Below are 13283 nucleotides of genomic sequence, written 5' to 3'. Positions count from 1 at the left end.
ACAAATCATAATTAAAAGAAGGACTAGAAGGTGCCTGGGTGGCTCAGTCAGTTAAACGTTTGCCTTCAGCTCAAGTCATGATCCCAGAGGTCCTGGGACCAAGCCCCGAGTCCAGCTCTCTGCACAGCAGGGATCCTGTTTCTCCCTCTCCCTCTGCCCCTCTGCCCACTCGTGCACTGTCTCTTTTGTTCTCTCTCTCTCTCAAATAAATAAAATCTTTCTTAAAAAGATTGAAAAAAATGAGAAAATCAGAGGACGAGGAAGTCCAATATCTAACTCATGTTTTCTGTTCTCCAGAAAGAGCGTAGGATACAGAAGGAAGAGAATCTTCCCCACAGAGGTACCTCTAGTCCTGCCCCCAGATTCTAGAACAGGGAGGACATGAATTTCTAGACTGTAAAGGTCAAATGGTCAACACAGTGGGTAAGAATAGACCTTAAAATAGAAATGTGACATTTCTTGAACCGAGAGAGAGTTCATCACACTTTTAGAAATACCCAGTCACTTGCACAAAGACCTGGAATTGGCTTCAGATTTAACAGGTAGGTGTAGGTGGAATCTAGAAAGTAGTGGATAGCACTTCCACAATCCTTAGGGAGAATTGTTTCCAGCCTAGCATTCTGTAAACCCAGCTAACCTATGAATCAAGTAAGAAAGAACAAAAAGAGTCAGGTGTACAAAGGTTTCAAAAACCACTCCCCATCATCTGCTTAGGGAGCTACTTGGAAGATGTGTTCCAGCAAGAAAAAGGGAAACATTGAACCCAGGCAGAGTGAGGGTTCACACTGGTGAGCAGTGAAGGGAGTCTCCAGGATGCTGAGGGAGGGAGGCTGATGGATGACATCTGTACAGCAGGTGCAAGGGAGAGCCAGTGGGCCTGGAGTGGGTCGGATGGTGTGGGACCTGCTTTGGGAAACTAAAGTGAGAGAATCCCTGATGCTTGTGGATGTCCTAAGAGGGATGGTGGTGGCAGTTAGGTCAGACTCCATATAAAACAAAGCCCACAGACCAAATTGTGCAGGAAAAGTAAAGGAATCATAACTTCCCACATTTCTCAACTACAAATAGTATCTATAGAATAAATACTTCAGTGTAGATGCTAAAGACGGGCTGAACCACAGCAGTCATAGATGTTTGGAGACAAGAGGATGAAAGGGTGTGTGTATGGTAGGGGCAGGGCAGGGAAGGGAGCAAAAATCCACAGGCCCCACAGTGGGAAGTCACAACAGAATTATCTGGAACAGCTATACAGGAAGTAAATGCTAAAGCAGTTGGCTAAAAGAAGTGAAACTAGTTCCTGTAGAGAGGAAGACATGGGGCGGGGGGCTGCTGGTTGTTTTTTGTGTGCTTGTTTTTAATTACGTTGTAGGGTTTTTTGGACACAGCATATAAAGCTATAATAACAGTAAGAATAGAGACACTGCTTAAAATGGTGTCATCTGGTTAACCTTTTTATTGATGGGTTCAAATTTTTAGCTGCAGTGAAGAGCTAGTCTAGAGTCCTGATTCTGCAAAAGATGATATCTAAGAAAAATGCTTCTTTGGTATTCCTCTGAGACTTGCAGAATTGATGACTTGTGCCGGTCTGAGCTGCCTTTTTTCTTACCTCTCTAGATTACCCTCTTGACTTGAACCACAGTGAAACCTTCCTACAAACCACAACGTTTCTTCCTGAAGACTTCACCTACTTTGCAAACCATACCTGCCCCGAGAGGCTCCCTTCCATGAGTGAGTAGAGCGTACCCTGCTTTTCAAACTGACGTGTCTGTTTATTTGATTAAAGTGAAAGGGAGATGCTCGTCAGGGAGCCTGCTTCTCCCTCTTCCTCTCCCCCTGCTTGTGCATGCTCGCTCGCGCTCTCACTCTCTCTCTGTCAAATAAATAAATCTTCAAAAAAATTAAATGAAAGGGAGAGAGTTCTCCATCTCTCAGTACGCCTCCGCTATGTGGAGACTAGAAATGTCTCCCCGCCATTGGAAGCAGGAGATGAAAGCTCCATGTGTCCTGGCCCCCTTCAGCCCCTCCTGCAGAGTTGCCTATGTTCCTGGTGCCATGTTCTACCATGTTTTTCACTCTTTGCTTTGCATATCCCCCCTGTCTGGTGACTTGGGATCTGTTAGGATGTCCTAGAGAAAGTACAGGCAACCAGCTTTATCTTTCAGTATAAATCCCACACTGATTATAACTTGTTTGATAATATGACGAATGTCACTGAGTAAGGACCCTGTGTCTGTGCTTGCCTCAAAGTGTGCAGAGAGGCTCCAAGCTCAGCCTCTTTCTTCCCTCCTTCCCCTTGGAGAAGTTCAGCTGCCACTCCCCTCAGTCTTAATTTCTTGACTTGCTGCTTAACCCAGTAATAGTGATGAACTGAAATGCAGGGAGTTGCAAAGCAGGGGAAGGGCCTCACATCTCTGTGACAAACACAGTCAGCTGAAGAAAGCATTGAACCTCTCTAGACAGTGAAACCCCAGTCATAGGGGGAAAACATTCTGTCACTTTCTGGCCTCTTAATTCTTTTTCTTCCCCTCACCCCATCTCTGTTCAGAGGGCCCAATAGACATAAACATGAGTGAAATCGCAATGGATGACATCCATGAAATCTTCTCTAAAGACCCAGCCATCAAGCTCGGAGGTCACTGGAAGCCTTCAGATTGCCTGCCTCGATGGAAGGTAGGGTGTGAAATCAGGCCTGAGGTGCTGGGAAGGGCATCTGGCCTTGCCATCATTCCAGGACACCATGGGATTCACGGACTATGATAATTCTTAATTTGTACCCTACGACCCGATGCAAAGTATCTGCATTCGATGGAAACACTCTGGAGGTGTGGGTTTCCCTAAGGATACTGTCTAGTTCCAGAAACGTGCATCAGTCCTATGACTAAGCAGGACCCTTTTGTCTCCTTTTAAGAATACTGGTTCAACAAGGGGGAGTGTTGGTGGGTCTCTCATGCCACATTTGTAAAAGCCATCTTCACAAATTCAGTACTTGGTGCCTTGTTTGGCATTGTTACCATGAGTTTAGTACAACAAAGAGTGGAGCTTCCAGCCTGACGCTTAGAATTGCTTAGTGGCTTTCTACAGGACTACAATCAGGAAGCATCAGTGTGTGGATCTGGCTCACTTCTGTTCTTTCAGCAAGTATTTGCTCAAGTGCTGCTTCTGTGCCAGTCCTGCAATGAACAAAGCAGATCTGGACTAGATGGGTGTTTCCAGCCTGTCACTGGGATATAATATCAATTTAATGACCAGCATTCTTTTAAAAATTCATATATATGTATGGATCATACATACATATAGATCCCTCTATACATAATCTCAAAGTGCGCTACCTGTCATAAGGGGAAGTACTATTTTGTGGAGTGCATTTTAGTTGTATGCTTATATATGGACATGTTTGTGTGCCGGGTCATGCTGTAGAATGAATATCTTCCTCTGGGTTGTGGTCTAGAGTGAATTCATTCAGTGGGCCCACTATGTACAAAGTATGGTGCGTGTAAGAACAAAGTCCACTCATGTACAGGGGCCTACCTGCCAACATAGCTCTTTGTTTAGTTGAGGTTGAGGACAAGGCAACCTTCCAGAACACCCCAGAAACTAGCTGGTTACTGATTCCATGGCTGTGTCCTGCTACAAAGCAGAAGTCGAGGGGATTAACCAGGCGGCTTCTTCTGCTGTGACCCTCTCCAGGTGGCAATCCTCATCCCTTTCCGGAACCGCCACGAGCACCTCCCAGTCCTGCTCAGACACCTGATTCCCATGCTTCAGCGCCAGCGCCTGCGATTTGCATTTTATGTGGTTGAGCAAGTGAGTGGCCCATCCTTTCCTCTTCTTTCTGTTCTGAGATAGCAGTTTAGAGCACTTTCAGCCAATCCACCTTTGGAGTGCAGAGCCAGCGAAACTGCAATCTTAGGATTGAGCCACCCAGAGCTGAAAGGGGGAGCAGAGAGCAATTCTATGCTTCTGGTTTGGGATGTTTCTCAACACTGGCTGACTTGAGTCCAGGAGGGAACTTTGTTTACCCTTGAACAAAGGCCCCTTGTATGGTGTTTTAGTCAGAGCTGTTTTGGGTGGTGTTTTTGGTCTTCCGACCCAGGAAATTCCCCTTAAGATAAGGAGCCATGGGTAAAAATGGCTGTATTGTTCTTTCTTCCCTTTATGAGGCTGGATACTCCTCCAGATGCTGTTAGAGATCGAATGCTTGCTTTTATGACAGTCTTAGGAGAGAGGAGCTTGGGCTTGTTACCCTTCTTATTTCTAAGGAAATTGAGGCCAGATGTCAAGTGGTTTGTGAGGCAGTGATGAGTGTGCTGGCCAAGCCATCTCTGGCTCAGTAACCTGTCCTAATCAGGTTCAGTAAGCTCTCCTATAGGCCGGGAGGCAGTGAAGATTTTGCTTGTTGAGTCCTTTTAAAAAATAAAGTCCTGCTTCTTATAGGTTGGCACCCAACCTTTTAATCGAGCCATGCTTTTCAACGTCGGTTTTCAAGAAGCAATGAAGGATTTGGACTGGGACTGTCTTATTTTTCATGATGTGGATCATATACCAGAAAGCGATCGGAACTACTATGGGTGTGGGCAGATGCCAAGGCACTTTGCAACGAAGTTGGACAAGTATATGTATCTGTGAGTATCATTTCCTCTGGAAGAGGTTAAATCTAAAAGGATGCTGAGAGATGCAAAGATGGCAAAATCCAATTAGCTCCTCCCCAGCATGCGTTGGCTATCAAATGGATAAACAAAATGGAGTGCAGCCACAGCATGGAAACACTATTAGGCAGTAAAAAGGAATGGAGTCCTGATACATGTGACCAGATTAATGAACCTTGAAAACACTCCTGTGTGAAAGAAGCTAGTTACCAAAGGCCACATGTTGCATGATTGTACTCCCATGACTTGTCCAGAATAAGCAAATCCATAGAGACCGAGCAGTGGTTGCAGGGAGGAGGGGGAACGAGGAGTGACTGCTAATGGGTACAAGGTTTCTTTTTGGGGTGATGAAAGGTATTTAAATGGATTGGGGTTCATGGTTGCACAACTCCGTGAATAGCCTAAAAACTATGGAATTATACACTTTAGGTGAATCATTTGGAATGTCAGTTATGTTTCAATAAAGCTGTTATGAAACATAGCAATTAGAGAAACACGTAGTTAGCTACAAAGATCTCTGCGTCTCAGCACGAGGAAATGGCTGCAGGTGGTTCAGGGTAGTAGCACAGAGTGCACTGTGTCACAAAAGAGTTCTCCAGTGAAATGGTGACTCTTCCCAGGGGAAGAAACCATCCTTGGATTCCCAGATGATCGAAGCTGTATGTCTCCTTCTAGGCTTCCTTACACTGAGTTCTTTGGTGGAGTGAGCGGCTTAACAGTGGAACAGTTTCGGAAGATCAATGGCTTTCCAAACGCTTTCTGGGGTTGGGGTGGAGAAGATGACGACCTGTGGAACAGGTACTCCCCTCTTCTGGTTTCGGTGCCATCTAAAAATGCTACCTTAGGCTCCTCAGACCAGTGCTGTGCATGAGATGTAGGGTACAAGCCATCTAGGTAATGTGAAACATCCTAGTTAGCCACGTTTAAAAAGGTTAAAAAAGGGCAGCCCCGGTGGCGTGCAGTTTAGCGCCGCCTGCAGCTCAGGGTGTGATCCTGGAGACCCCAGATCGAGTCCCACATCAGGCTCCTTGCATGGAGCCTGCTCCTCTCTCTGCCTGTGTCTCTGCCACTCTCTCTCTCTCTTTCTCTCTTTCTCTCATGAATAAATAAACAAAATCTTTAAAAAAAGAAAAAGAGATGAAATTAATTTTAATGTATTTAATACATGCCAATAGATTTATCACAATATATTAAAAATAATATCCTTCTGACATATAATCAGTATGAAGAATTAATGGGATGCTTCACATTTATTTTTTCTCTCACTATACCTTTGAAATCTGATATCTGTTTTATATTCATAGCACATTTCACTAAAACTTCCCCAAGCCAGAGGTCACATATTCGTGATGAGTGTACACAGATTTGCCTCTACTATCAGATAAGACTTGGATTATACAAGTTTGCAAGAATGATGTTATATTTGAGTAGTGTAAACTGATCTTTTTGCAGAGTAATAAGTAAACAGTAACCTAATAAGGAACAAATAAGCAAAAGAATCTCCACCTCTTATCTGTTGACTTTATAGATGGGCTTTAAAAAAAAAGTTAGGTGTTGTTTTTAATTACAATGTAATACTTGCTGGTAAAAAGTCAGATAATACAAGGCGTATAAACCAAACAGCATAATGGTTTTGTCCTATTTCGTTCCCAGGAAGTAGTCATTTTAACAGGGCTCTTTCTCTACATCTTTATATCCATATACAAACAACCCAGACCCATCCTGTCTCTCTTTCCAACCATGTTAATACGGAGAGAGCCGCTTCATTATCTCTAACAATTGCATGGTATTCCTTTATGTAGATACATGATATTTTATTTTAATCCTCTCCTGTCAAGGAACATTGTTTACAATTCTGAATATCCTTGTTCACCTATGCAAGTATTTCTTCAAATTAAATCCCTAGTTGTAGAACTACAGAGTCAAATAAATGCTCTTTCAAATTTGGAAAGTTATGGTCAGGATTTTTCTCCAAAAGAGGTTGCAGAAGAGTCTGAGCAGTGGTGCATCAACATTCCTACTTTCTTATATTACTGGTTATAAACCACCTTTTACATTTTGCCACACTTCAGCCCTTTAGTAGTCACATGTGGCTCGGGGCTGCTGTACTGGACAGAGGAGGTCCAGACATAATCTTTCTCAGTTTGAGAGGTAAAAATGGCATCTCTTCCTTTTAATCCATCCATTTGGATTTCTTAGGAACCTAGTGAGGATGAACAGTTTTCCATGAACGTAACTGGTTGAGCTCTCCCAGGACATCTGTCATAATTCTCAGCTTGCACTGTCCCCAGCTCAGCAGGAGCCCCCAGGCACAGGAACAGGAGCTGGTTCACCCCAGTACCCTGCACAATTCCCAAGCACACAGTAGACATTCTCTATGCACTTACCAAATCAAGAGCAAGAATGCATTTCCCAATATCAAAAGGAGAGTGTAACTTGGAGTTAAAAGGAGGATGTTGAAATAATATTCTCCCACAGTTTTAAAATATGAAGACAACCATAAGTTTCACATAGATATCCAAAGTCTACCTCCACGTATTATTTCTTACAGCCCTATCTAGTTTCCAGTAAACCCAACTTGGGAAATCCTGTCTTTATCTTTATCTTTTTACCAAAGACAGGTTTGGATTAATAACCAAACACCTCCTTAGTTCTGCTTTCCTCATAGTGTTGTGAAGTTTTACATCTAGATCAGAGGGTGTCATACAAATTAGTTCATCTCCCTGGTGATGGGGGAGGTGGGCAGAGTAATTAAGTTCATAAGCAGGGAAAACACAGTGCTACTCTGGCTTTACTGACTTGCTTTATAGTAGTTTATGGACAGGAAAGATGCTGTCTACCAGTGAGAAAAACATTTTTGATAGGTCCCAAAGAAGCCGGCAGGGAGAGAGTGTGTGTGCACTCGTCTCCTGGGGAATGCTCCCTGTTGGACTATCGCTGAGAACCTGCATCATGCCTTACTCCCAAAATTTTGAATTTCGAATTTCTTTTCTTTTTCAACACTCTTTTGTATTGTAGACCTACTTTTCTAAAGCCATGAACTTAATCCAGAGGGTAAGCAATTGAATATTTGAATGCAGAAGAAGTTCTGTTGTTTATCTTGGGATTTCTCAACCTCGGCACAGGTGTGGTCATCTGTGGTACTTGATCATTTTATCTATCTAGCCCAACGTTTTTGTCTCGGACAGAGTACAGAATGCAGGCTACTCTGTGAGCCGGCCAGAAGGTGACACGGGGAAGTACAAGTCTATTCCTCATCACCATCGAGGAGAAGTCCAGTTTCTTGGAAGGTTGGTAGTTTATTTACTCTTGTAGAGGATACTCTACAAATATCCTCTATATTTTGCATTTCCAGATGTCCCAGAGCATATCATATTGCAGCCCCCTTTTCTTACTTCCCACCTCCTCTCCATGGTCCTGTTTTGGCTGCCTTATAGTTCCTAGATAGATTTTCGTGTTTCCATGAGGCAGGCATTTGTGTGAAATCAGATTATCGGTGAAAAATATGATCATAGATCTCATTTGGAGATTGCTCATTTGACATCCTAAGCTTCATGGTCTTCTCTGTAGCCGGTAGGGCGTTGGAGAAAAATCCACTCAGTTAAAGGTCTCTGTGTAACTTGCACTGACATGACAAAGCAGGGTTGGCACCCATTCTGCGAGCTCCAGTTTGGAAGGGCACCCCAAACTTCTGTTTGTGTGGGTGCACTCGATAAGGAAGTTCCATCCTGGCCTAATTGAGGCATGTCAGTAGAATGACATCTCCACGTGTTCAAAAGTGCATTTTGGTCTCGTTTACTGGGAGGAGGACTGTTCTCTGGAGCACCAGCTCTGATTGCGTGAACTCCACTGTCATAGGAGTGGGGAGGTACTGAATGCAGACCCAGACCGTGCTCATCTGATGTATGTGTAATATCTTACCTCCCACTCCCCCTACCTTGGGCAGGTCATTGAACACCAGGAGCCTTGGTTGCCTCATTTACTTAAGGAGTGGGTGCATTAAATGAAATGATATCATAACTGAAGTACTCAGCATGTAAGAGAAGGTGTTTCTAATACTAACCACCTTCGGTGTGGTGCAGCTGACCGGGGCAGGCCGGTCCCCTGCCATGTGAGGCAGGAGCACCACCCTGGGCTTTGGCCCCTCACTCAGAGCCACCCCTCTGCTCTCTGCTTAAACAGGTATGCTCTGCTGCGGAAGTCCAAAGAACGACAAGGGCTGGACGGCCTCAACAACTTGAACTACTTTGCAAACATCACATACGACGCCTTGTATAAAAACATTACTGTCAACTTGACACCCGAGCTGGCTCAGGTGACCGAGTACTGAGATGAGGAGAGAACATGTGTTTGCTTTACCCACCACCACCAAGAAAGCAACCTGGGGAGTGAGGTCTTGGGGCTCCACCCAGGAAGAGAATAGAAATACAGTGTCTGATGAAGGATCACAGGGTTTGAGGAGAAAATGTGAACAGTATACACGCACAAAACGCCTTCACTGTGGATGGGGAGCTTCCTTCATCAGGACTGGCTTTCTATTTTCACAAGACGGATGTCTGTCCTGCTGCTCTCCTCCCCCCGGTCGCCTACCCCAGCGTCCCGTCTCAGCCAGGATCTCCAGACCCGGAACTGAGCTCTGCTGTGGTCCTGGCGCCGAGCCTGTTCCTACGAATGGCCTTTGAAGCTTCTTGGCCTTCAGAGCAAAGAGGCAACCCCACCACAGGGCAGCTGCGTTTTAGGAAGAGCAAATGAAACTCCACACACCATTCTTCTCCATCTCTGGTGTTCTCTTTGGTTTCATTTTCTTTCTTTCTTTCTTTCTTTTTCTTTCTTTCTTTCTTTCTTTCTTTCTTTCTTTCTTTCTTTCTTTCTTTTTCTTTCTTTCTTTCTTTACCTGCTTTGGGTGGGGATGGAGGGTGGGGGGAGGGATTGGGGAAGATAAATAGACCTATAATAATCACTTCTTGAAGAAGTATAATTGTAAATAAGCCATGTAAAATGCCTTTTTTAAATTTAATTTTATAGCTGGCTCCAATTCAAACCAAGGATTTATATATTAGATCACTTATTTGGTTGGCAAATGCGGAACTCAGTTAAAATGCAGTGGAGGGCTATCACCTCCCAAATTGCTATCGCTTTGGAAGGGAGTGGACGTAGGGCATGTCGCAAACAGATCGAGACAGTCCAGCCTATCACTGGTAGCTCACTCCTGCCCCCTCCCATCCTCCTCTTCCAGAAGTCTTGCTCTTGACTTTTGCTGTGGACTCTCTTCCCAGTTGGGCATGTACAGTCTCATCCCCGTCTTCTGCTAAACAGGAGCCCTCCTGCTCAAAGCGGACCCTTTGGGGGGCCTCTGTGTCCACACACCCCTGGATCTCTAAACTTTGTTCTTTGTTCTTTCATCACTGAGAGTGGTGGGGTAGGGTGGGTGGGTCAGTTTTCTGCCTCTTTTTTATTTTATTTTGCTCTTTTGGAACTTGGCCACAATTCCTGAAATCTGTGCCTAAATTATCAGCTAGCTTCAGTGATTCCTCTGAATATTTCCCTTTTCAGTTTCTGGAAAGATTCTTTGTCAACATTATGAACCAGTTCCTAGAACTAAAGAGCAGTGGACTGAAGAAGCCAGGGAGCAAGTGACATTTGTGTGCTGTGGGTCAGCTGGGGGCCAGGGTAGACCCATCTGAGTTTTGCAGGTGGACAGACAATGCCAGGACCCAAGCCTGTGTGCTGGGTTCACACCCCATGCACTTCTTGAAGTTAGATTCTGAATTGCCCTTGAAGTTGTGCCTCTGTTTCTCCCTGAGCCAAATCCCTCGATTCTGGTCCCTCTTGCCTTCTGCAGGATTCTGAAAAATGCCAGTCTTTTCCTCTCCTTTTCCATAAAACATATTTATATATTGTGATTAGGAGTACTTTCTGAAAAGTACTTCATATTTTTTTTAATTGCCTTGTTTGCCTTCAACTTCCTTAATTTTCATGGTTTACATGGATGTGTGTGTAGGGGAGTGTATTTGTGTAGATATGTGTGGGTTGGGGTTTTCTCCGTTGCATGTGTCGCTTCCATGGACATATGATCCCCACAAGCTGTGGGAGTGATTGGCCAGGCCTTGTTTTTTGTTCGTGCTTTTGTTCTTTTGAAGAATAGAGTGGTATTTTAGAAAAGCAACTGCATTACAAAGCTCTTATCGGCTCATATGAGAGAGCAGGCTGCTGCCCTTGAAAATGCTGGTAAGTTGTATCATATGTTTTAAAAGAATGTTGAGCATCTCATGCTTTAAAAGACCTTCACAACAGAACATTACACACAGGAGCTCACTTGGTTTTCCTTTGAAGTCTGGTGCCCAGAGCAATAAAGATTTCTTTCTCCCTTTTCTCCTGCCTCCCCCTAGGCCGGTGTGCTGGTCTTGACTCTCCTCATCCTTTTCCTTCTCCTGTCCTCTCTCATCACTGAAGGCTGTGAGCCACTTTCAGGGTGATACAGCCATGATGTCATTTGGAAGAATTTGCTAGGTTGGGCCAGTCCTTAGTTAAAGATGATATGTGTGTACACAGCAGTGTTGTAAAATGGTCCCATGCAAAGCTTTTCACAAACGTATTTACCCACCAAGAACAAAACATTGGCAAAAGGCTCAACACTTGATCTTAAAAAGAAAATGCTTGATTGGAGGATAAAAGGAAAGGTGTCTTTTCACTGCTTGAAGTAAGGTCACTGAAATTATTTTGCGATCATGTGTGAGTTTGTTTTATTAGTGTGAAATCTCTTACTGCACACCGCTTAGTCATTTACCCACCAGGTCGAGGATCATGTGGGAAACAAAAGTTAAGAACATACAGCCAGGCCCGTGAGCTATTAATGGTGTGAGATTCTCAAGTTAAAAAAAAGAAAAAAAGAACAATAAGAACCAAATGTGACCTTGTGCATATTTTGGCAGCTGAAATTCTTTTAAGGCTACTGATGGGTGACCCCTTAAATCAGTCTGGTCTTAGCTGCTTGCAGGGAAATGTTTCTCCTTTCATGCTGTTTTGCTGGGCGAAGAGTTATTGCAAAAATATTCCTTTTGACATTACAGGGATTCTTGTTGGAGCTCCTCTACCACAGAAGTTAATAATTGAGCAACAGCCACAAGTATTGATTGTGTCCACTCACCGTTGACAATGGCATTGAAGGTAGCTAGCTTCCTTCCATCACTACGTTTTTTTTGAGCTTGCTCTTATGTTTTAAGAGGTGCCAGGGGTACGTTTTTGCACTGAAATCTAAAGATGTTTTAAAAACACTTTTCACAAAAATAGTCCTTTGTCATTACATTATTTACTCATGTGTTTGTACATTTTTGTATGTTAATTTATGAATGATTTTTTCAGTAAAAAATACATACTCAAGAACCAAACCTTGGTGATTGTTTGTCTTTGCCTAGAACAATTTGGCTATTTGGAAGCCATTCCTCTCTTTTTCTCATGGGAGTTCAGCTCCTCTGGGTTCCTTCAAGCAGCTTGGCTTCCAGGTTGCTCAGCTGACCTCTGGGTACTCCTGAGAGAAAGACAGCCCCCACCCCCGACCCCTGCAACCAGACCAGCTGGTGGAAAGACTCAGCCAATGTAGCAAAAGCACTAAACCCCACCATGCTACCCAGGCATCCACCCACACTTAGTTTTCCTTCTCGAATTGGCCCAGGTGACCCTCATCAAGTCGAACAAGACACGTGGGCAAAGAGGGGGTGAGAGTGGATGGAGTTTGGATCCAGAGGTCCTCTGGGGTCAGTCCAGAGTTTGCTGTCTCCCTGGTTCTGCTTGGAGATTGTAATCGTAGCTTCTATTTGTTGAACATTTATTCACTATATTTAATGAGTGTAAAGTTCTGTGTCCAGGTGCTAGGAATATAATGATAAGCACAAAGGACAGGGTGAGTGGCCTCATAAAACTTACTGTCCTCTTGCCCCACACCCCCAGGTGGAAGGTATGATTAACATTACAACCAGGGTGCCTGGGTGGCTGTGTTGGTTAAGTGTCTGACTTACGATTTTGACTCACGTCATGGTCTCAGGGTTCTGGGATCAAGCCCCCCACCCTGGACTCTGTGCTCAGCAAGGGGTCTACTTGTCCCCAGCCCCACCCCCCGAGTAGATAAATAAAATCTTAAAAAAAAAAAAAAAAAGATTATGATCACAAGGAGTGCTGGAAAAAAAAAAAAAAAGACATGGCTGCAGACCACAGATGGATGGTATGGAAGGTGTCCCTGGAGGGAGGTGGGTGGCCTGAGGGGGGACCAGTGGGTTACCTGGTGAGCTGCAGGATCAGAAAACCATCAAGCTGGTGCAGAGGACAGAGGGCTGCACCAGGGATTGCTAGGCTAGGAGGAGGGCAGGCCAGATGCCTTGTGGAGCCTTGTGTGCCAAGGTAAGGAGGGAGATTGGATTTTATCAGAGCAATGGCCTCAAGAGATCCCAGAGGTGGGGCTGTGAGTGATGTCATTAGACGTAATCTTAATAGATGGCTCTGGCTGCAGGGAGGATGGGGGCTCTAGAGAAGCAAAGGAGAAATGGGGGGATCAGGTAAGTACACACAATCATGCGCGGACAGTATGGAGGAGAGACCCTGGGGGACGCTGAGGGAGCAGGTGGCTGTTGGGATGGAGGAACT

At 44.5% G+C, this 13283-nt stretch overlaps 1 protein-coding gene across 2 annotated transcripts in view; it reads left to right on the top strand.

Moving 5' to 3' along the window:
* B4GALT5 (beta-1,4-galactosyltransferase 5) overlaps positions 1-12034 on the top strand; it is a 75960-nt gene extending 63926 nt beyond the window's left edge. For both annotated transcript variants that reach the window (XM_072801427.1, XM_072801428.1), the window contains exons 3-9: positions 1615-1728; positions 2546-2670; positions 3688-3804; positions 4435-4622; positions 5322-5444; positions 7835-7936; positions 8829-12034. In XM_072801427.1, coding sequence (XP_072657528.1) covers positions 1615-1728; positions 2546-2670; positions 3688-3804; positions 4435-4622; positions 5322-5444; positions 7835-7936; positions 8829-8976 — 917 coding nt within the window. In that variant the 3' untranslated portion in view covers positions 8977-12034. The remainder of the gene's footprint in view (positions 1-1614; positions 1729-2545; positions 2671-3687; positions 3805-4434; positions 4623-5321; positions 5445-7834; positions 7937-8828) is intronic.
* The last annotated feature ends 1249 nt before the right edge of the window (positions 12035-13283 follow it).

The sequence above is a fragment of the Canis lupus genome, chromosome 26, assembly GCF_048164855.1.
Source record: "Canis lupus baileyi chromosome 26, mCanLup2.hap1, whole genome shotgun sequence".
Taxonomy (NCBI): domain Eukaryota; kingdom Metazoa; phylum Chordata; class Mammalia; order Carnivora; family Canidae; genus Canis; species Canis lupus.
This window is presented reverse-complemented; position numbering and strand designations above follow the sequence as displayed.